The 21,288-nt window shown below is 38.0% G+C and overlaps 1 protein-coding gene and 1 non-coding gene across 3 annotated transcripts in view; both read right to left on the bottom strand.

Annotated features, from left to right (window-relative positions):
• The window catches only part of TEX11 (testis expressed 11), a 203,967-nt gene that overhangs the window by 164,520 nt on the left and 18,159 nt on the right, over positions 1-21,288 (bottom strand). For both annotated transcript variants that reach the window (XM_019956488.2, XM_070785334.1), the window contains exons 4-5: positions 14,353-14,437; positions 9,532-9,611 (exon numbers count right to left, since the gene is read on the bottom strand). In XM_019956488.2, the coding sequence (XP_019812047.2) occupies positions 9,532-9,611; positions 14,353-14,437 (165 nt within the window). The remainder of the gene's footprint in view (positions 1-9,531; positions 9,612-14,352; positions 14,438-21,288) is intronic.
• TRNAC-ACA (transfer RNA cysteine (anticodon ACA)) lies at positions 3,360-3,431 on the bottom strand. Its single transcript has one exon. It is a non-coding gene; the product is annotated as a tRNA-Cys (tRNA).

The following is a 21,288-nucleotide window of genomic DNA, read 5'->3' as shown; positions in this document are numbered from 1 at the left end:
ACGTAAAGATATACTCTCTGGGACTTCCCTGGTGGTCCAGTGGTTGGGCATCTGCCTGCCAATGAAGGGTACGCAGGTTTGGTCCCTGGCCTGAGAAGATCCCACATGCCATGGGGCAACTGGGCCAGGCACCATAACGACTGAGCCCGCTTGCCCAGAGCCTGTGCTCCACATAAGAGAAGCCACAGCAATGAGAAGCCCATGCCCAGCAAAGAGGAGCAGCACCCCCACTCACCAGAACTAGATAAAGCCTGCATGTAGCATTAAAGACCCAGCACAGTCCAAAAATATAATTAACTTAAAAAATATATACTCTCCAAAACTGATGGAGTAAGAAATAAATACTTAAATATATAAAAATAAATAAATTTGAATTTAAATAATAATCATTAACATAAATAAAAAAGAGTATAATATAACTAATAAAAACTGAAAGGCAGAGTCAGGGAGGCAATATGTAATATGAGATAAATCTTCACATATCTGTGAAACATGGTATATGTAGTATTTCTGTATAAGAAACAGACAATATATGAAGCTGATGAATCAAGAATTAATTATTGTACGCTGAGCTGTATCGCCCCCCTCCCCATCCAAAAATTTATTTGAAGCCCTAGGTCCCAGTACCTCAGAATGTGACTGTATTTGAAGGTAGGTCCTATAACAAAATAAATTTAAAATGAAACCATTAAGGTGTGCCCTAATCCAATCTGACTGGTATCCTTATAAGAAATCTGGTACACAAAGGGACACCAGGGATGTGCACACACAGAGGGCACAGCCAAAAAGCAGCCATCTGCAATCCAAAAAGAGGCCTCAGAAGAAAACAAACTTTCCAACACCCTGATCTTAAACTTTTTAAGATTTTAGATTTTAGATCGTGATTTTTGACAGAACTGTGAGAAAATAAATTCCCACTGTTTAGACCACCCACTCCATAGTATTTTCTAATGGTAGCCTAGCAAACTAATACAGTGATACAAGCATATGATTAAGATATATGGACGTAAACATGACAAATAAAAACAAAAATGGTTATGAGTAACAGCCTTAAAAACAGGAAAAGATACATGCACAAGGCATTTCATTGCAGCACTCAAATGTCCATCAAAGAGGGCAGGTTGAATATAAAGTACATGCACCAATTGAATAATACCATGTAGCTAAAAAAATAAAGAATATGTCTGTATACTGCTATGGAGTGATCTCTAGGATATAATGTTAAGTTGGGTAAAAAAAAAAAAAAAGGAAGGACCTACCCTACAGTACATGGAAATCTGCTCAATGTTATGTGGCAGCCTGGATGGGAGGGGAGTTTGGGGGAAAATGGACATGTATATGTATGGCTGGAAAAAAGTTAAATAAATAAAAAATACACCTAAAGCCAGACATCCTGGAGTGAGAAGTCCAAGTGTGCCTTAGGAAGCATTACTATGAACAAAGCTAGTGGAATTCCAGCTGAGCTATTTCAAATCCTAAAAGATGATGTTGTGAAAGTGCTGCACTCAATGTGCCAGCAAATTTGGAAAATTCAGCAGTGGTCACAGGACTGGAAAAGGTCAGTTTTCATTCTAATCCCAAATCAGGGCAATGTAAAAGAGTGTTCAAACTACTGTACAATTGCACGCATTTCACATGCTAGCAAGGAAATGCTCAAAATACTTAAAAGTTAGGATTCAACAGTATGTGAACTGAGAACTTCCAGATGGTAGAAGCTGGATTTAGGAAAGGCAGAGGAACCAGAGATCAAATTGCCAACACCCACTGGATCGCAGAAAAAAGCAAGAGAATTTCAGAAAAACTTCTGCTTCATCGACTACGCTAAAGCCTTTGACTGTGTGGATCACAACAAACTGTGGAAAATTCTTCAAGAAATGGAAATACCAGACTCCCTTACCTGCCTCCTGAGAAACCTGTATGCAGGTCAAGAAGTAACAGAACTGGACATGGAACAATGGACTGGTACAAAATTGGGAAAGGAATACATCAAGGCTATATACTGTCACCCTGCTTATTTAACTTATATTCAGAGTACATCATGTGAAATGCTGGGCTGGATGAAGCTCAAGTCAGAATCAAGATTTCTGGGAGAAATATCAATAAGTTCAGATATGCAGATGACACCACTCCTATGGCAAAAAATGAAGAGGAACTCTTGAAGAGCCTCTTGATGAAGGTGAAAGAGCAGAGTGAAAAAGCTAGCTTAAAACTCAACATTAAAAAACTAAGATCATGGCATCCAGTCCCATCACTTCATGGCAAATAGATGGGAAAACAATGGAAACAGAGACAGACTTTATTTTCTTGGGCTCCAAAATCTGCAGATGGTGATTGCAGCCATGAAATTCGATGACATGTGCTCCTTGGAAGAAAAGCTATGACCAACCTAGACAGCTTATTAACAAGCAGAGACATTACTTTGCTGACAAAGGTCCATATAGTCAAAGCTATAGTTTTCCCAGTAGTCATGCAGAGGTATCAGAGTTGGACCATAAAGAAGGCTGAGCACCAAAAAACTGATGCTTTCAAACTGTGGTGTTGGAGAAGACTCTTGAGAGTCCCTTGGACTGCAAGGAGATCCAACCAGTCAATCCTAAAGGAAATCAGTCCTGAATAATCATTGGAAGGACTGATGCTAAAGCTGGAGCTCCAATACTTTGGCCATCTAGTGAGAAGAGCTCACTCACTGGAGAAGACCCTGATGCAGGAGAAGGGGATGACAGAGGATGAGATGGCTGGATGGCATCACTGACTTAATGGACATGAGTTTGAGTAAATTCCGGGAGACAGTTAAGGACAGGGAAGCCTGGCATGCTGCAGTCCATGGGGTCTCAAAGAGTCGGTCATGACTGAGCGATTAAACAACAACAAATCATAAGCATGCACACTCAGTCATGTCCAACTCTGTGTGATCCTACAGACTACAACCCCACCAAGTTCTTCTGTCCATGGGATTCTCCAGGCAAGAATACAGTAATCAAAGTTAACTGTAGTGATCTCAGAATAAAGTGAACTATTATTTTCCAAAAAATGGTGGAGAAAAGTATACATACGGAATGTTACCAACTATCTAAGAGCCTTGGGGCAGGTTCCTAGATAAACAGGTATTCTCAGATAAATAGGTAAGAATAATCTTATAAGTATTCTTAGATAAACAGTTAAGATATTCTTAGATAAATAGATATGAATACCTATTTGCTTATATGTTAAAACAAGAAGAAAGAAAGTGGAAGTGAAGTTGCTCAGTTGTGTCCAACTCTTTGCGACCCCATGGACTGTAGCCTACAACACTCCTCCATCCATGGGATTTTCCAGGCAAGAGTACTGGAGTGGGTTGCCATTTCCTTCTCCAAAGGATCTTCCCAACCCAGGGATCGAACCTGGGTCTCCCGCATTGTAGGCAGATGCTTTACCATCTGAGCCACCAGGGAAGACTTTAAAACCAAAAGGAAAGACAAATATTCTATGCTATCACTTACATGAAGAAATCTAAAAGATAAAACAAACAAATACATATAACAAAACAGAAACAAGCTCATAGATACAGAGAAGAAACTAGTGGTTACCAGCGGTGAACGGGAAGAAGGGACAAGAAAGGGGTTGGGGATAAAGAGATACAAACTACTGTGTATAAAATAAATAAGCAACACAGATATATTGTACAGCAAAGGGCCATATAGCCATTACTTTATAATAACTTTAAATGGAGTATGCTGCTGCTGTCGCTTCAGTCGTGTCCGACTCTGTGCGACCCAATAGACGTAAGCCCACCAGGCTCCCCCATCCCTGGGATTCTCCAGGCAAGAACACTGGAGTGGGTTGCCATTTCCTACTCCAAGGCATGAAAGTGGAAAGTGAAAAGTGAGAGTGAAATCGCTCAGTCGTTTCCAAGCAACCCCATGGACTGCAGCCCACCAGGCTCCTCCATCCATGGGATTTTCCAGGCAAGAGTACTGGAGTGGGGTGCCATTGCCTTCTCCAAAATGGAGTATAATCTATAAAAATACTGAATCACTATGCTGTACACATGAAACTAATACTACAAATAATGCTTCAATAAAATACATGTGTACATACAGGCATACATACATGTGTTTATGAAAAATGTTTGTATACATATTTATATACATATACACATACATACATACATGTCTATCAAAGGATTTGTTAGATACCATCACCAACTCAATGGACATGACATGAATCTGAGCAAACTCAGATCCATATGAAGGACAGGGAAGCCTAGTGTGCTGCAGTCCATGAGTCACAAGGAGATGACTTAGCAACTTAACAACTACAATCAAAAGGATAAACAATAAATAAACAAAATAGTTATCTACAGGGGAAGGGAGGGAATAGCATGTAAAAGAGAGAGATAGAAGCTAGACTTATCCGAAGATAGTTCCTTTAGTAGATTTGACTTAACTTCAGAACCATGTCAATATTTTACATAATTATAAAACAACATTAAATCAAAATGAGTAAGAGGGAAGCAATCACAAAAATCAAAAGCAAATAGAAGCAAATAAATCTAACTGTATCAAGTTGACAGCATAATCATAGAGAAAGGAATTTTTGACATAATTTTAAAATAATATTTTAATAATACTGAAACAATATTTTGACTGTACATTCCTAGTGGGATATACCTTTAAGAACAAAACTGCAAAAAAATTCCTAACCATTTTTAGAAATCATTCTTTGTAATAATATTGATATTGGTATATTCTGAAACTGTTATAAAAATAATTTTTAGGATAAAAGAGGTTATTCATTATATTAATGTTTAGCACCAAGATTTTTAGAACCAAGAGACACAAATATAAAATCCAGAAACTAAGTTTAAAAAAAAAAAGAAGCTAAGTAAAATACTATAATACTAAATAGCAACTGGAAATATCAGTATGAACTCATTATGTACTTTCTTTTTAAAAAAATGTACTTCATAGCTCTGTCAACTTAAAAGGTCTAGAAACAATGCCAATGCAATAGCAATGAGCACCTGTAACATCCAGACTCTTATTTCTAAATAACACTCTCCACTAAAAGGAAACAAGGCTCCTTAGAGGAATGGCTGATTCCAGGTCTAGAGCAAGAACTATACAAGACAAACCTGGATAACTTGTCATATCAGAAACCAAATAAAACTATTAAAAACTGCTGAGTTCATGCCAAAAGACTCAGAACCACTTAAAGAAGCTCCTACTAGCCAAAAGTAGGACACTGTGCTTCAGTAAGAATAATAACTACAAAGGATTGACAGTCACTAAGTATGTTAAAACCCATGAATTCACAATGTTAAAAAAAAACACTTAGCCATTATTAAAGGATGTTAGAGAACCAACTCATTATTCTGAAAACTGTTAAATAAAGGGGAAGAGTCATGACTTTCTCAAAGTATACTTCAGAGTGACCAAATCATTTATGAAAGCTTCTCTCTATTCCAGTTAATAAACAAAGAAGGAATACAGAGGTAGAATATGCAAATTTCCACAGAAATAATGGATCTAGGGATAACAATCATCAAAGGGCACTACACAACAGAAGAGAAACAACAAACATTACTGACTCCTGACGGAAGCACACCATGCCGCTGATGAATTCTTCCTGACAAAAATGAACCTGAATCAGATCAAGCTTCTAAATCTAACTACTAGTTTTCTGGAAAAACAGAGGACAAAGTACTAATATTAAACAATACACTAACAATGTAGTTATCAGAATGCAGAATTTAGAATATATTAACAAAGTACAAGGTGCAAATTTAATGCTGATTCTAAAAACCAACTGGAAAGAAGCAGGATGGATGAGAATAAGTGTGAGTAGTTGCAGGGAGGGAAGACTGGATATTTTATGATTTTAGAAAAATCCTTATTAAATTTAATTGGGTATAATAATAGGTAGGGGTTTTTTTGGAATAAAAATCTTGTCTTTAAGAAACATGTACTGAAATATTTATGGGCAAAATAATATTTTTTTGGATATGTTTCAAAATAATCCATGGGATTGCTTAGGAGAGATATAGAACAAACAAGAGTGGTGGTGAGTTGATGATTACTCTAGCTGAGTGATGAGTAAATAGGGGAATCATACTGTATCTTCTACTTTGTGTGTACATTTGAGCTTTTCAATAAAATACTGTTTTAAAATACTGGGAAAAATATTTTCCATTAAAAACATACTTGCTCATAGGGAGCAAGACAGAGGTAGAAAGGGATGGAGTAGAAAACTATTACTTTTGACTACTTTCATTACTTTTCATAAATCCTAAATTATAAGTTCAACATTTAGTCCACTGAATTACTGTACTAACAACTACAGTACTACTGAGACCTCTAATGGTAACAGATATAATTATTATGAAAGTAACATTGATAGCATGAAAAGACAAAAACATACGACACTGGAAGATGAGACTCCCAGGTCAGCAGGTGTCCAATACACTACTGGGGAAGAGCAGAGAAATAGCTCCAGAAAAGAATGAAGAGGCTGGGTCAAAGCAGAAATGATGCTCAGTTGTGGATGTGTCTGGTGCTGAAAGTAGGGTTCGATGCTATGGAGAACAATATTGCACAGGAACCTGGAATGTTAGATCCACGAATCAAGGTAAATTGGACATGGTCAAGCAGGAGATGGCAACAGTTAGCACTGTCATTTTAGGAATCAGTGAACTAAAATGGATGGGAATGGGAGAATTTAATTCAGATGACTGTTATACCTACTACTGTGGGCAAGAATCCCTTAGAACGAATGGAGTAGCCCTCATAGTCAACAAAAGAGCCCAAAACGCAGTGCTTGGGGAGCAATCTCAAAAACGACAGAATGATCTCTGTTTGTTTCCAAGGCAAATCATTCAGTATCACAAAAATCCAAGTCTATGCCCAAATCACTAAATGCCAAAGAAGCTGAAGTTGAATGGTTCTATGAAGACCTACAACACCTTCTAGAATACCCAAAAAAGATGTCCTTTTCATCATAGGGGACTGGAAGGCAAAGTAAGAAGTCAAGAGATAACTGGAGTAACAGGCAAGTATGTCCTTGGAGTACAAAATGAAGCAGAGCAAAGGACAACAGAGTTTTGCCAAGAGAATGCACTGGTTATAGCAAACACCCTCTTCCAACAACACAAGAGAAGACTCTACACATGGACATCACCAGATGTCAATACCGAAATCAGACTGATTATATTCTTTTCAGCCAAAGATGGAGAAGCTCTATACAGTCAGCAAAAACAAGACCGGGAGCTGACTATGGCACAGATCATGAACTCATCATTGCCAAATTCAGACTTAAATTGAAGAAAGTAGGGAAAACCACTAGGCCATTCAGGTATGACCTAAATCAAATCCCTTACAATTATACAGTGGAAGTGAGAAATAGATTCAAGGGATTAGATCTGACAGACAGAGTGCCTGAAGAATTGTGGACGGAGGTCTGTTAACACTGTACAAGAGGTGGTGACCAAAATCATCCCCAAGAAAAAGAAATGCAAGAAGGCAAAGTGGTTGTGTGAGGGGGCCTTACAAATAGCTGAGAAGAGAAGGGAAAGGCAAAGGAGAAAGGGAAAGATATACCTAACTGAATGCAGAGTTCCAGAGAACAGCAAGGAGAGAAAAGAAAGCCTTCTTGAGTGAACAAGCCAAAGAAGAAGAGGAAAACTAGAAATCTCTTCAAAAAAATTAGATACCAAGGGAACATTTCATGCAAAGATAAACACAATAAAAGAAAGAAATGGTAAGGACCTAGCAGAAGTAGAAGAGATTAAGAAGAGGTGTAAAGAATTAACAGAAAAACTACACAAAAAAGGTCTTATTGACCTGGATAAGCACAATGGTGTGTGTGGCCACTGACCTAGAGGCCAGACATCTTGGAGTGTGAAATCAAGTGGGCCTTAGGAAGCATTACTATGAAGAAAGCTAGTGGACGTGATGGAATTCCAGCTGAGCTATTTCAAACCTAAAAGATGATGCTGCACTCAGTATGTCAGAAAATTTGGAAAACTCAGCAGAGGCCACAGGACTGAAAAAGGTCAGTTTTCGTTCCAATCCCAAAGAAAGGTAATACCAAAGAATGTTCAAACTACCATACAATTGTCCTCATTTCACATGGTAGCAAGGTAATACTCAAAATCCTTCAAGCTAGGCTTCAGCAGTACATGAACCAAAAAATTCCAGATGTTCAAGCTGGATTTAGAAAAGGCAGAGGAACCAGAGATCAAATTGCCAACATCTGCTTGATCATACAGAAAGCAAGGGAATTCCAGAAAAACACCTACTTCTGCTTCACTTACTACACTAAAGCTTTTGACTGTGTGGATCACAAGCAGCTATGGAAAATTCTTAAAGAGATGGGAATACCAGATCACCTTACCTGTCTCATGAGAAACCTGTATGCAGGTCAAGAAGCAACAGTCAGAACTGGACATGGAACAAAGGACTGGTTGAAAATTAGGAAAGGAGTACATCAAGGCTGTATATTGTCACCCAGCTTATTTAACTTATATGCAGAGTACAACATGTGAAATGCTGGGCTGTATGAATCACAAACTGGAATCAAGACTGCTGGGAGAAATACCAACAATCTCAGATATGCAGATAATACCACTATAATGGCAGAAAGCAAAGAGGAACTGAAGAGGCCCTTGATGAAGGTGAAAGAGGACAGTGAAAAGTCTGGCTTAAAGCTCAGCATCAAAAGCTAAGATCATCGCATCCAGTCCCATCACTTTATGGCAATCAAATGGGGGAAAAGTAGAAATGGTGGCAGATTTTTTTTTTCTTGGGTTAAACAATCACTGTGGAAGGTGACTGCAGCCATGAAATTAAGATGGTTGCTCCTTTGGAGAAAAGCTATGACAAACCTAGACAGCGTATTTAAAAGTAGAGACATCTCTCTGCCAACAAAGGTCCATCTGTATAGTCAAAGCAACAAAGGTCCATCTGTATAGTCAAAGCTATGGTTTTTCCAGTAGTCATGTACAGATGTGAGGGATGGACCATAAAGAAGGCTGAGCACTGAAGAACTGATGCTTTTCAAGTGTGGTGCTAGAGAATACTCTTAAGAATCCCTTAGACAGCAAGGAAATCAAACCAGTCAATCCTAAAGGAAATCAACCCTGAATATTCACTGGAATGACTGATGCTGAAGCTGAAGCTCCAATATTTTGGCCACCTGATGCAAAGAACCAACTCACTGGAAAAGCCCTGATGTTGGGAAAGACAGAGGGCAGGAGAAGAACGGGGCAAGAGAGGATGAAATGCTTGGATGGCATTACTGACAATGAACAGTTTGAGAAAACTCCAGGAGATGGTAAGGCACAGGGAAGCCTGGTTTGCTGCAGTCCATGGTGTCACAACGAGTCAAACACAACTTAGAGGCTGAATAACAACAACATTGACAGAATTAAAGGATATAACACCCCTTCCACGTTTACACTAAATTCAACCATCTTCACAGGAAAATTCAACCATTTTCATAGGAGTAATGACTATCTCACTGCATGTGCCCTCTCTTGATTTAATTAGGACTTACCAGAATTTGTCTATGAATAGCTTCTTCTGAAGCATCTGGGTGTTCACACATGCGAATCAACTTACAAGCAACATGCCGCACTGCAAAACAGTAATTCAGTAATTAAGACACCCATAAACACAAAACATTCATTCTCCTTTTATATATACCTATAAAGAGAAAAGAGGAGTGAAGTAAAATCATATTTGTTGTTAAAAATAGGACTTTTAAAGGCCTTTTTAAAAAATCAATTACCAAAAGTAGATGACCTGAAAATTACCAAATGAATAATTTGCTTAAGTCAAACAGATATTTTCAAATTTTAATTTCTACAGGTCTTAAATCCCAAAGACTCATATGATGCTCTTGTATGCACCATGCCAGCAGGAAAATTCTAAGTAGAATTGGAATCTAAAGCTATTCAACATCTGACAAAATTTCTGAATATCAGAATATTTTAAGATTATTCTCCTAAAATGTGAAACTTCCTAAATACATTATTTTCTTCAGATGAGGTAAAGTTCTTGAAGCATAACTTAGAAAATACAGATATCTTCGTTGTACAGTTAATTTACCCTGAAAATAGAAAAGCTTGAATAACTGTAACCTTTTTGTGTGGTTTCTTTCATCATAAAACATACCCAGATTTTTAAAGATAACTCCACATATAACTGAACTAATTGCCTTGATATTTTCAAAACTCTGCAGCCATTCTATGTTAATATCATTTTAATTAATATTCCAATAAAAAGTGATTTGCCCAGCTTAAATTACAGGGTAATTGAAGTAATCAAATTTTTATTAACCATCACAAAAAGGAAAATTTATTCATTCCCTCAACAAATTTAATTTGTTTCTGGAAAAAAACTTACAGTAAAATAATTTCTAAACATATATTTACTTTGTCTTGCATTTCCAGTTTTGAAAATGTTTTTTTTTCCAAAGTTTACTAATTTTTCAGTATTCTCAATGACCCTGATCTCTCTATTCCTTCCCCACTACCTTCAAATATATCTATTTCCCTTCTTTGAAAAAATTCAACTAACCCCACTGTGCTTCAAGCTTCCATCCCATTTCACCTCTTCCTCTCATTGCCCAACTTTTTTTTTTTTAATTATTTGGCTGCATCAGGTCTTAATTGCAGCACTTAGGGTCTTCTGGTTAAGGCATGTGGTCTCTCTAGTTGTGGTGCAGGCTTGTGGGATCTTAGTTCCCAGATCAGGGATCAAACCCGTGTCCCCTGCATTGCAAGGTAGTTCTTAACAAGGACCACCAGGAAAAGTCTCAAAATTTCATGATCTGAATGACCCACTATCTCAATTTTATTACTGCTCCCTCTTTTCCCTAATGTCCTGCCATCTGTTAGGCTTCATTATCATTTTACTAAAGCTGCACTCACAAAGATCAGCTTCCCTGACTTCACAGCAACATTTCCCAATGATCATAACCTTTTTGAAAAATACCACTTCCTTCACCTCACTCTATCCTAGTTCAGCATGAAGCAGTGTCCCTCTGTGGGAACTGTCTTAGTCTAAGAACTTTGCTCCAGGCCTACGTTCTTGATCCAGGTGTGTATAACTATCACCATTAAGCCTTATGACCAAAGGCAGCTGAGGCTAAGACAGAACACTATTTCAGTATAAAGATGTTTTCTTTGATGTTGTTGTTCTATCCTCATCTTTTCATCAGCCTGTTCTTGGCCCTCTATACTATAAATATCCTGGTTGGGTGCTTGTTGACAGACTACACAAAACAAAGATTTTTTCTCACATCTCTAACTTTACACAAAACATAGATTTGCATCTGCTGGCACTTGTGAATTCTTTATTTGTCCTGTTTATTTAGCTTTAATCCATTCCTTTCTAAATCTTCAAGAATAATGTGCCTTGTATTTTCATTCTGGAGTCTTACCTTGTCCCTTTTACCTACTGCCTGCCATAACATGGTTTGACAACCCTATAAAGGAGTATGTACTCAATAAGTGGGTGTGCTTATTTAACTTTTATGCAGAGTCCATCATGTGAAATGCCGGGCTGGATGAAGCACAAGCTGGAATCAAGACTGCTGAGAGAAATATCAATAACCTCAGATACGCAGATGACACCACCCTTATGGCAGAAAGTGAAGAGGAACTAAAGAGCCTCTTGATGAAAGTGAAAGAGGAGAGTGAAAAAGCTCGCTTAAAACTCAACATTCAAAAAACTAAGATCATGGCATCCAGTCCCATCACTCCATGGCAAACAGATGGAGAAACAATGGAAACAGGGACAGACTTTATTTTCTTGGGCTCCAAAATCACTGCAGATGGTGACTGCAGCCATGAAATCAAAAGACACTTGCTCCTTGGAAAAAAACCTATGACAAACCTAGACAGCGTATTAAAAGGCAGAGGTATTATTTTGCTGACAAATGTCCATCTAGTCAAAGCTATAGTTTTTCCAGGAGTCATGTATGGATGTGAGTGTTGGACTATAAAGAAAGCTAAGCACCAAAGAATCAATGCTTTTGAACTGCGGTGTTGGAGAAGACTCTTGAGAGTCCCTTGGACTGCAAGGAGATCAAAACAGTCAGTCTTAAAGGAAATCAGTCCTGAATATTCATTGGAAGGACTGATGCTAAAGCTGGAGCTCCAATACTTTGGCCACCTGATGTGAAGAATTGACTCATTGGAAAAGACCATGATGCTGGGCAAGACTGAAGGTGGGAGGAGAAGAGGACAACAGAGGATGAGATGGTTGGATGGCATCATTGACTTAATGAATATGAGTATGAGTGAGTCCTGGGAGTTGATGATGGACAGGGAAGCCTGGTATGCTCAGTCCATGGGGTCGCAAAGAGTCAGACACAACTGAGTGACTGAACTGAAGTGGATAGTGAGTCTCCTCTAGAATATTTTGACTATTCCTTTTATGTCTCCTATCCTTGCTCTTTTACTTCTTTTACTTAACTGGAAGAATTAAGGTTAAAATCTCACTACTCTATTCTCTCAACACCATTGGTTCTTAAAATTTGCTGTGCATGAAAATTCCTAAGAAATTTTTTCAAATTATAGACATGCCCAGAATTCCTCCTAAACCCCAAAATCAAAACCTCCAATGATGGGGCCTCGGCATCTGTATTTGAAAAAGGCTCCACAAGGGACTCTCATTTATACAAATATTTAAGAACCACTGTTCTTTCTTTTCTCCCTCCGAGAATTCAACAACTTGTGTGGCTTCAACAATCACCTCCATGTGAATAACTATCAAATCTATAGGCAGCCCAACCTTTCACACAAGCTCCAGTCTCACATCTCTAACTTTACTGTCACCTCAAATACAACAGGTCTAAAACTAAAGTTTACAAGTCATTCCTCTACTTCTCGCTTTCCCATTTCTGTCCATTGTTCCATAATCCTTCCCAAGAATACAAAATTATAGTGCATAAATCTTGAATGACTTTTTTGATCACATAACATAATCCAGGCACATTGAATTTGTTTTTGAGACAAAATATCTTCCAACCAATCAATGTATTTTGGAAATAAAATTTTTTTAAACCAGATGCTTCCTGCACTACATCCTGTATTCCACTGTATCTTAAAAATACTGTACACATAACAAGCACCCAAATATCTAAGAACTGCAGAGTCAGTACATTAGGAAAGGTCCTAGGGCTACAGCTCCCATTTCATCTACCAAATCCCCACTACTGGGCAAAAAGTGAAAAACAGCCAGAGCAGTGTCCCTTGATACGCAGAATGGGAGGAGTTTAGAATTAACCCATTTTAACATCACACAATTCATCTATGCAGTAGGTTTCTCCCACAGATGAATTTCCAACTCTTCCCTCCTCACAACTCCAGGATCTAAGCCCTCTAGGAGCAATGATATCAACATTTATCTGAGAGTTAAAGAGATAGAACTGTTCTCTAAACATCTTAATAGAAGAGTGGGCTAATAAGTAAGTATATTATTGACTATACTAACCACTAAGTACCCAATACGTACACTGAGGTTGTATACAGTTTGGTTTATATTCATACAGATAAATATTTAGTATTAAATTCTATTTGTTGCATACAGACAAAATTCATTTCTCTGCAAGGCAAAGCACTCCAGAGATTCACCTTTTGACAGGTTGCCTCAACATAATCTTTATAATGAAGCAATATACTTTCCATAAATGCATTAACTGTCACTATCCTTGTTGGAAATCAGTAACTGTCAGCACACTAGATCCTGCCCATTTAGCTAAAGTGCTCATACTCTGCCAGACAGTGGATCACATTTAATACACCAAAGCAGATGAATACGGTTTGGGGTTTTTTTTTAGTTGTTGTTATTCTTGTTTGCTTTATAATTTTCCTCAGTAACTCAGTCCAATGTTTATCAACTCACCTCATAAAGAAACTATTCTTTACAGATTTTTTATTCAATCTAAATTCCTCACACAGCAACATTTTTCATTATTTTCTTAATGGAGAAGAGAACCTACTATTTGATGGTTCTTCAGAATCCAGATGATTCTAATCATCTCTTCTCCAGAGAAACAAACCACGTCCTTTGACACTTCTTCAAGTTCTCATTTTCCCCACCTCATTTTTAATCATCTTTTTTGTTCACCACCAGACTATTTCTTCAATGAAGCTTTTAAATTACAATGAAAAAGAGCTAACCTCTGAAAAATGATAAAACCAAGGCAGGGTTTGCTCGAGAAACTACAGTCTAAGGATTGTTTTGTTTAATTTTCTTTCAACAAATATGCATTTAAGAACTGATAAAAATATTTAAATTACAGGAACACAATCTGATGTACAATAAGAATATTCCTCATAGTATGAGTTACTAAATATATACGTACCTTTAGCTTTCTGTTCTTCATTTATCACCAAACCTATATTATTGGTAATTATCCAGTTCCACAGGTTTACTGCCATTTCTTCAATCTGTGCAACAGAAACATTTTCTTAGTTAAAATACTGTCTGTCTCCAATGATATTTTATTTCTTGCATGTTTCACATTTATGTGACTATTGTGGGTTATTTACACATCTGTTGGGAGCAGCATTAGGCATTACTGACAAAATGGAGGCATGGTCCCAACCCCCTCTCCTCATCCCGCAGGCACAGTCCTGGGATGAAGGAGTTAGGTCTTGTGATTCTGACTTGTTCTTTCCTTTCTTCAGTTGGCTGGTAAGAATGTTAAGGTGCTTACTGTTTTTGAGAGAAGCATGAGAAAGCACAAAGACTTCTGCAGTTGTGCCCAGAAAATAATCTATAAAGTAACCACTGACATTTGTTCAAGGATCTTTACAAAGAATGTTCCAGGATGAGCACACAGGTGGCAGCTTGAGGCCATGGGAAGGATTGTTATCTGAGACCTGTTTGTGAGGGAAATATTTATGGCAAAAGAAGTTTGCTGGGTTTAGGAGTAATTAAGAATAGTTAAAAGCTAAAAGTTTAAGGAATGTTGTAGTGTTAGCATATTTTACTATAGCTTACAGAGATTAGGAATTTTAAAGATATAAATAGCTAGAAGCCTTTTTAGGAGATGGTGATCTTAAGATGCTAGAGGCAAACAGGATTTAGAAAGATAAGAAATAAACTGAGGAATGTAGCATGAGTTACAACATAATCACAAGTTAAGTATAGGACACATAAGAGGAAGTAGATAATAGTAAAGCCATTCTGAGAGAATTGCTGAAGCAGGAACTCTGTTTGTAGGGCAACAATGATTTCTGGAGACAATAAATCTGGGTGTGGTGGGGGGACTAAAAATGTCAAACCTCTGACCTAATGCTTTTGTCAAAGTATAAAAGAAAACCTGAAGCTTAAAATAAACATGTAGCCCCGCACCTTGAGTCAGAGGCTACATCATTGTCCACCGACACCGCTCACCCCTTCAGGCTGATTCCCTGGCTGCTGGAGCTGGACTCCGGCACATGTCCTCCATAACCTAGTCTTTTTACTTTTTCTCCCAAAAACTTAACATCAGAGTAATTATATCACTGTCCTATCAACACAACTTGTTCATTCCTATCTGTGTACCTTTATTCATACAAACCAGTCAGTCCTAAAGGAAATCAACCCTGAATATTCACTGGAAGGACTGTTGCTGACACGGAAGCTCCAATACTTGGGCCACCTGGTGTGAAGAGCCAACTCATTGGAAAAGACCCTGATGCTGGGAAAGATTGAGGGCAGGAGGAGAAGGGGGCAACAAAGGACAAGATGGTTAGATGGCACCACTGACTCATTGGACATGAGTTTGAGCAACCTTCAGGAGATAGTGAAGGACAGGGGAGCCTGGCATGCTGCAGTCCATGGGGCTGCAAAGAGGACACAACTTAGTGACTAAACAACAAGAAATTCATAGTTGGCTTCACCAGATATACCTCCTCCCCTTATCTTTATGTAATTCAAATTCAAATTCAACCTCACCAAGAACATACATGCAATTTTCAACAACTACTACATTCTTCATTATCTTTCTCTTCTTTGAATTCCTGTATTCACTAAGTTTCACATAATTGAACAATTAATTATGCTACTTTGTATTATTTATCTTTTGTTTTTGTTGTTACTCTTATTTCCCAACTAGGCTTCTTGATATCAAAGATCGTACCTTACTCAATTTATGTAGCACTCACATTACCTACCAAAGTGCTAAGTAAAGAATACATATTCAAATAATAAGATTCATTTTACTATGTCCTGTTCTAGGAACAAGGGGAGCAAAGATTTTGGCAGCTTCTTTTGGGGTTTATCTTTCTATCAGGTCAACCAGATGAAAAAATGAATCAATCTCATAACATCCAAAGAATAAAATTTGCAATAAGTTGGCTTCTGGCAAGAGATCTCTAGAGGCAATAGTTGATCCTGGGTGGTACTACTGCCTGAGACCAATATACCATAGCTCTGGCCTAAATCTCCCAGTGTGCTATAGTGACGACAATACAAGTTATATACCTACCATTCTTATCATAAACATATTGATAGCAAATGACTAAAAGGAATAATAACTGGAAAAAAAATTTAAACTCAGTTTGTGTACAATAATGGTACACAATTGTATTTTAGTTTATTCGTTTATTTTCTCCAGTGCCACTTTTTCCCCCTATGGTTTCAAATTTCCCTGATGAGCTCTGCTTTAAACAGATTATTTATTTGGCATGGCCATCATTTCACTAACTATTCTGCAGCTAATTGTCATGCTTACCTCCATCTCTCTCACATAGTATCCCCATCCCACAACTGACCTAATGATGACTTTCGCATGAAGTATTATTTGATATGTTTCATCAAAAGCACATGGAGTTAATATTTGACTCAAAATTTCCCAGAAAAACAAATGGTATTTAGAGGGAAATATTAACATCCAGAATAAAGCAACTTAAAGAAGTTGCCTTTTTTGATATTTTAGAAAGCAATTTAACAATATGTAAAAAGAGCCAAAAATGTTCTTATCTTTTGACACAGTTAATTGTTTTACTGAAATAATCTAAAATATGGAGGGGATAATCTCTGCACTTAATAGTGTTCCTCATATCATTATTTACAATAGTGAAAAATTAAGAACAATATAAGCACTCAGTAATAAAGAAATATATAGATAAATTACAATAAATCTACTAGATGGAATGTTATTCAGTCATTTAAGACAGTGATCATGGACCTCCCTGGTGGCCCAGTGGTTAAGACTCCACCTGCCAACACAGGGGACACAGGTTCAATTCTTGGTCCAGGAAGATTCTACATTTCTCAGGACAACTAAGCCTGCATGCCACAACTACTAAAGTCCACACGCCCTAGAGTCACAAAACAATAAATACTGTTATGATTCCACTTATATGAGGTACCAAGAGTAGTCAAACTTATGGAGATAGAAAGCAGAATGGTGGTTGACAGAGTCTGGGGAAAAGGAAAATGAAGTAGTTGTTTAACAGGTATAGAATTTCAGTTTTTCAAGATGAAAAGAGTTCAGGAGTTGGTTGCACAATGATGTGAATGTACTTGATACTACTGAATTTTACATTTTAAAATAGTTAAGATGGTAAATTTTATGTTATGTATACTTTACCACAATTAAAAATAAAACAAGCACAGTGAGATACTACTTTACATTCACTAGGATGGCTATAATCAAAAAGACAGATAACAATAAATTTTGCTCCTGATGTGGAAAAATTGGGTCACTCATACACTGCTGTTGGGAATGTAAAATGGTACAGTCACTTTGGAAAACAATCCAGCAGTTCCTCAAAAACAAAAGAGTTACTATATGACCAGCAAATTCACTCTTAGGTATATACCTGGAAGAAATGACAGAAACCAACAAAATTTCTGTAAAGCAATTATCCTTCAATTAAAAGATAAATGTTTTAAAATATGTAAAACCTGTACATGAATGCTCATAGCAGCATTATTTTTAACACATTCATTCTCCTCAGATTTATATATAGATTTAATATAATCCTTATTAAAATATCAAGAGCTTTTTTTCACTTGGATTAATACTTTTTTAATTAGAGGATATTACTTAACAATATTGTGATGGTTTTTGCCATACATCAACATGAACTGGCCATAGGTATATATATGTCCCCTCCCTCTAGAACCCTCCTCCCACCTCCCTCCCCATCCCACCCCTCTAAGGTATCACAGAGCACCAGCTTTGGGTTCTCTGTGTAATACATCCAACTCCCACTGGCTATCTATTTTACATATACTAGCATATACGTTGGAGAAGGCAATGGCAACCCACTCCAGTACTCTTGCCTGGAAAATCCCATGGATGGAGGAGCCTGGTGGGCTGCAGTCCATGGGGTCGCTGGGAGTTGGACACGACTGAGCGACTTCACTTTCACTTTTCACTTTCATGCATTGGAGAAGGAAATGGCAACCCACTCCAGTGTTCTTGCCTGGAGAATCCCAGGGACGGGACAGCCTGGTGGGCTGCCATCTCTGGGGTCGCACAGAGTCGGACACGACTGAAGCAACTTAGCAGCAGGAGCAGCAGCAGCGTATATGCTTCAAGGCTATTCTCTCAAATCATTCCACCCTGTCCTTCCCTCACTGTGTCCAGAAGTCTATTCTGTAGACACAGACAGCAAAGTGTATCTCCTTTGCTGCCCTGCAAATAGGATCATCAATACTATCTTTCTAGACTCCATATATACGCATTAATATATGATATTTGTCTTTCTCTTTCTGACTTACTTCACTCTGTATAATATGCTCTAGGTTGATCTACCTCATTAGCACTGACTCAAATGCATTCCTTTTTATAGCTGAATAATATTCCATTACTGATGGACCCTGATGCTGGGAAAGACTGAAAGCAAAAGAGGGTGGCAGAGGATGAGACAGTTGGATAGCATCACCAATTCAATGGACATGAACTTGGGCAAACTCTGGGAGATAGTGAGGAACAGAGAGTGGTGGTGTGCTACAGTCCATGGAGTTGCAAAGAGTTAGAAATGACCTAGTGACTGAACAACAACAATATTCCTTTGTGAATATGTACCACAACTTCCTTATCCATTCATCTGTCAGTGGACATCTAGGTTGCTTCCATGTCCTAGATATTGTTAATAGTGCCATAGCAACATTATTTATAGCAGCCAAAAGGTATAAACAGCCCAAATGTTCATCAACAGATGAATGGATATACAAAATGTGACGTACCCAAAGAATGAAATGTTATTCAGCCATAAAAGGTAATGAGTTACAGATACATGCTACAACATGAAAGAACTTTGAAAACATTATGCTAAGGGAAGATCCCCTGGAGAAAGTAGAGGTTACCCACTCCAGTATTCTGGCCTGGGGGTCGCAAAGAGTTGGACACAACTGAGCGACTTGGACTTTCACTTTCAAGTGAAAGCAGTCAGTCCCAAAAGACCACATACTGTATAATTCCATTTATATAATATGTCCAGAATAGGCAAATCCATAGGGACAGAAAGTAGATTAGAAGCTGTCTAGAGCTGGAGAAGAAAGAAGGAAATAGAGCATGTTTCTTTCCGGGGTGATGAAAATGTTCTGAAGTTCACTTTGGTGATGAGTATACAACTCTGTGAAATACTAAAAATCATTGACTTGTACACCTGGGTAAATTATATGGCATATGAATCATATATAAAGCTACATATGTGTGTGTGTGTGGGTATTAGTCACTCAGTCGTGTCCGACTCTTTGTGACCCCATGGACTGTAGCCCACCAGGTTCCTCTGCCCATGGGATTCTCCAGGCAAGAATACTGGAGTGGGTTGCTGTGCCCTTCATATGAAAGATATTTACAATAAACTTTCTTCTCACCTTTCCATTTGTACAGTCACCTAAATGGAAGGATCTGCCCAAGGTAAACATTATCAAAACGTTTCAGAACCTCAAGGCAATTTCAAAATTAAGTGACAGACTTCCAATTAAACACTAGAAAAAAAATACCCTCCCCTCAAAAAAAGCACTACCTCCGAAGGCTTATATTCAACTGAGTTCCCCACTACTAGGTAGTTTCTTATTCTACTGCAAAAGGAAGGAAAAGAGAATTGCTATTAAGTGACTAACTACTATGTATAAGATGGGTTTAGAAAAAGCAGAGGAACCAGAGATCAAATTGCCAACAACCGTTGGATCATACAGAAAGCAAGGGAATTCCAGAAAAACATCTTCTGCTTCATTGACTACGCTAAAGCCTTTGACTGTGTTAATCACAACTATGGAAAATTATTAAAGAGACAGGAATACCAGATCATCTTATCTGTCTCATGAGAAACTTGTATGCAGGTAAGAAGTAACAATTACAACTGGACATGGAACAACTGATTGGTTCAAAACTGAGAAAGGAGTATGACAAGGCTGTATATTGTCACCCTGTTAATTACATGCAGAGTACATTATGCAAAATGCAGGGCTGAATTCATCACAAGATGGAATTAAGATTGCCAGGAGAAATACCAAAAATCTCAGATAAGCAGATGACACCACCCCAATGGCAGAAAGGGAAGAACTTAAGAGCCTCTTGATGAGGGTGAAAGAGGAAAGTGAAAAAGCTGGCTTAATTAAAAAAACTAAGATCATGGCATCTGATCCCATCACTTCATGGCACATAGAAGGGGCTCCAAAATCACTGCGGATGGTGAGCACAGCCATGAAATTAGAAGATGCTTGCTCCTTGGAATAAAAGCTATATAACAAATCTCGACAGCATATTAAAAGCAGAGACATCACTTTGCCAACAAAGGTCTGTATAGTCAAAGCTATGGTTTTTCCAGTAATCATATACAGATATGATAGCTGGACCATAAAGAACGCTGAGCACTGAAGAACTGATGCTTTCAAACTGTGGTGCTGGAGAAGACTCTTGAGAGTCCCTTTGCCTGCAAGGAGATCAAACCAGTCAATCCTAAAGGAAACCAACCCTGAATGGAATGATGCTGAAGCCGAAGCTCTAGTACTTTGGCCACCTGATTCAAAGAGCCAACTCATTAGAAAAGGCCCTGAAAGACTAAAAGCTAAAGGAGAAGGGGGCAGGAGAGAATGAGACGGTTAGACAGCATCACTAACTCAGAGGACATGAATCTGAGCAAACTCCAGGAGATAGTGAAGGACAGGGGAGCCTGGTGTGGTACAGTCCGTGAGTCATAAAGTCAGACACGACTTAGCAACTGAACAACAACAACCCAGGACCTAAAATATGTTATTTTGTTCACTATTCATAACAACATTGGGAGGTGGGTTTTATTATTCTCCTTTTAACATATGAGAAGAGTGAAGCCTAGAGAGGTTAAATAGT

This window comes from Bos indicus, chromosome X, assembly GCF_029378745.1.
Source record: "Bos indicus isolate NIAB-ARS_2022 breed Sahiwal x Tharparkar chromosome X, NIAB-ARS_B.indTharparkar_mat_pri_1.0, whole genome shotgun sequence".
Taxonomy (NCBI): Eukaryota; Metazoa; Chordata; class Mammalia; order Artiodactyla; family Bovidae; genus Bos; species Bos indicus.
Note: the sequence above shows the minus strand (reverse complement) of the source record. Positions and strands in the feature narration are given on the sequence as shown.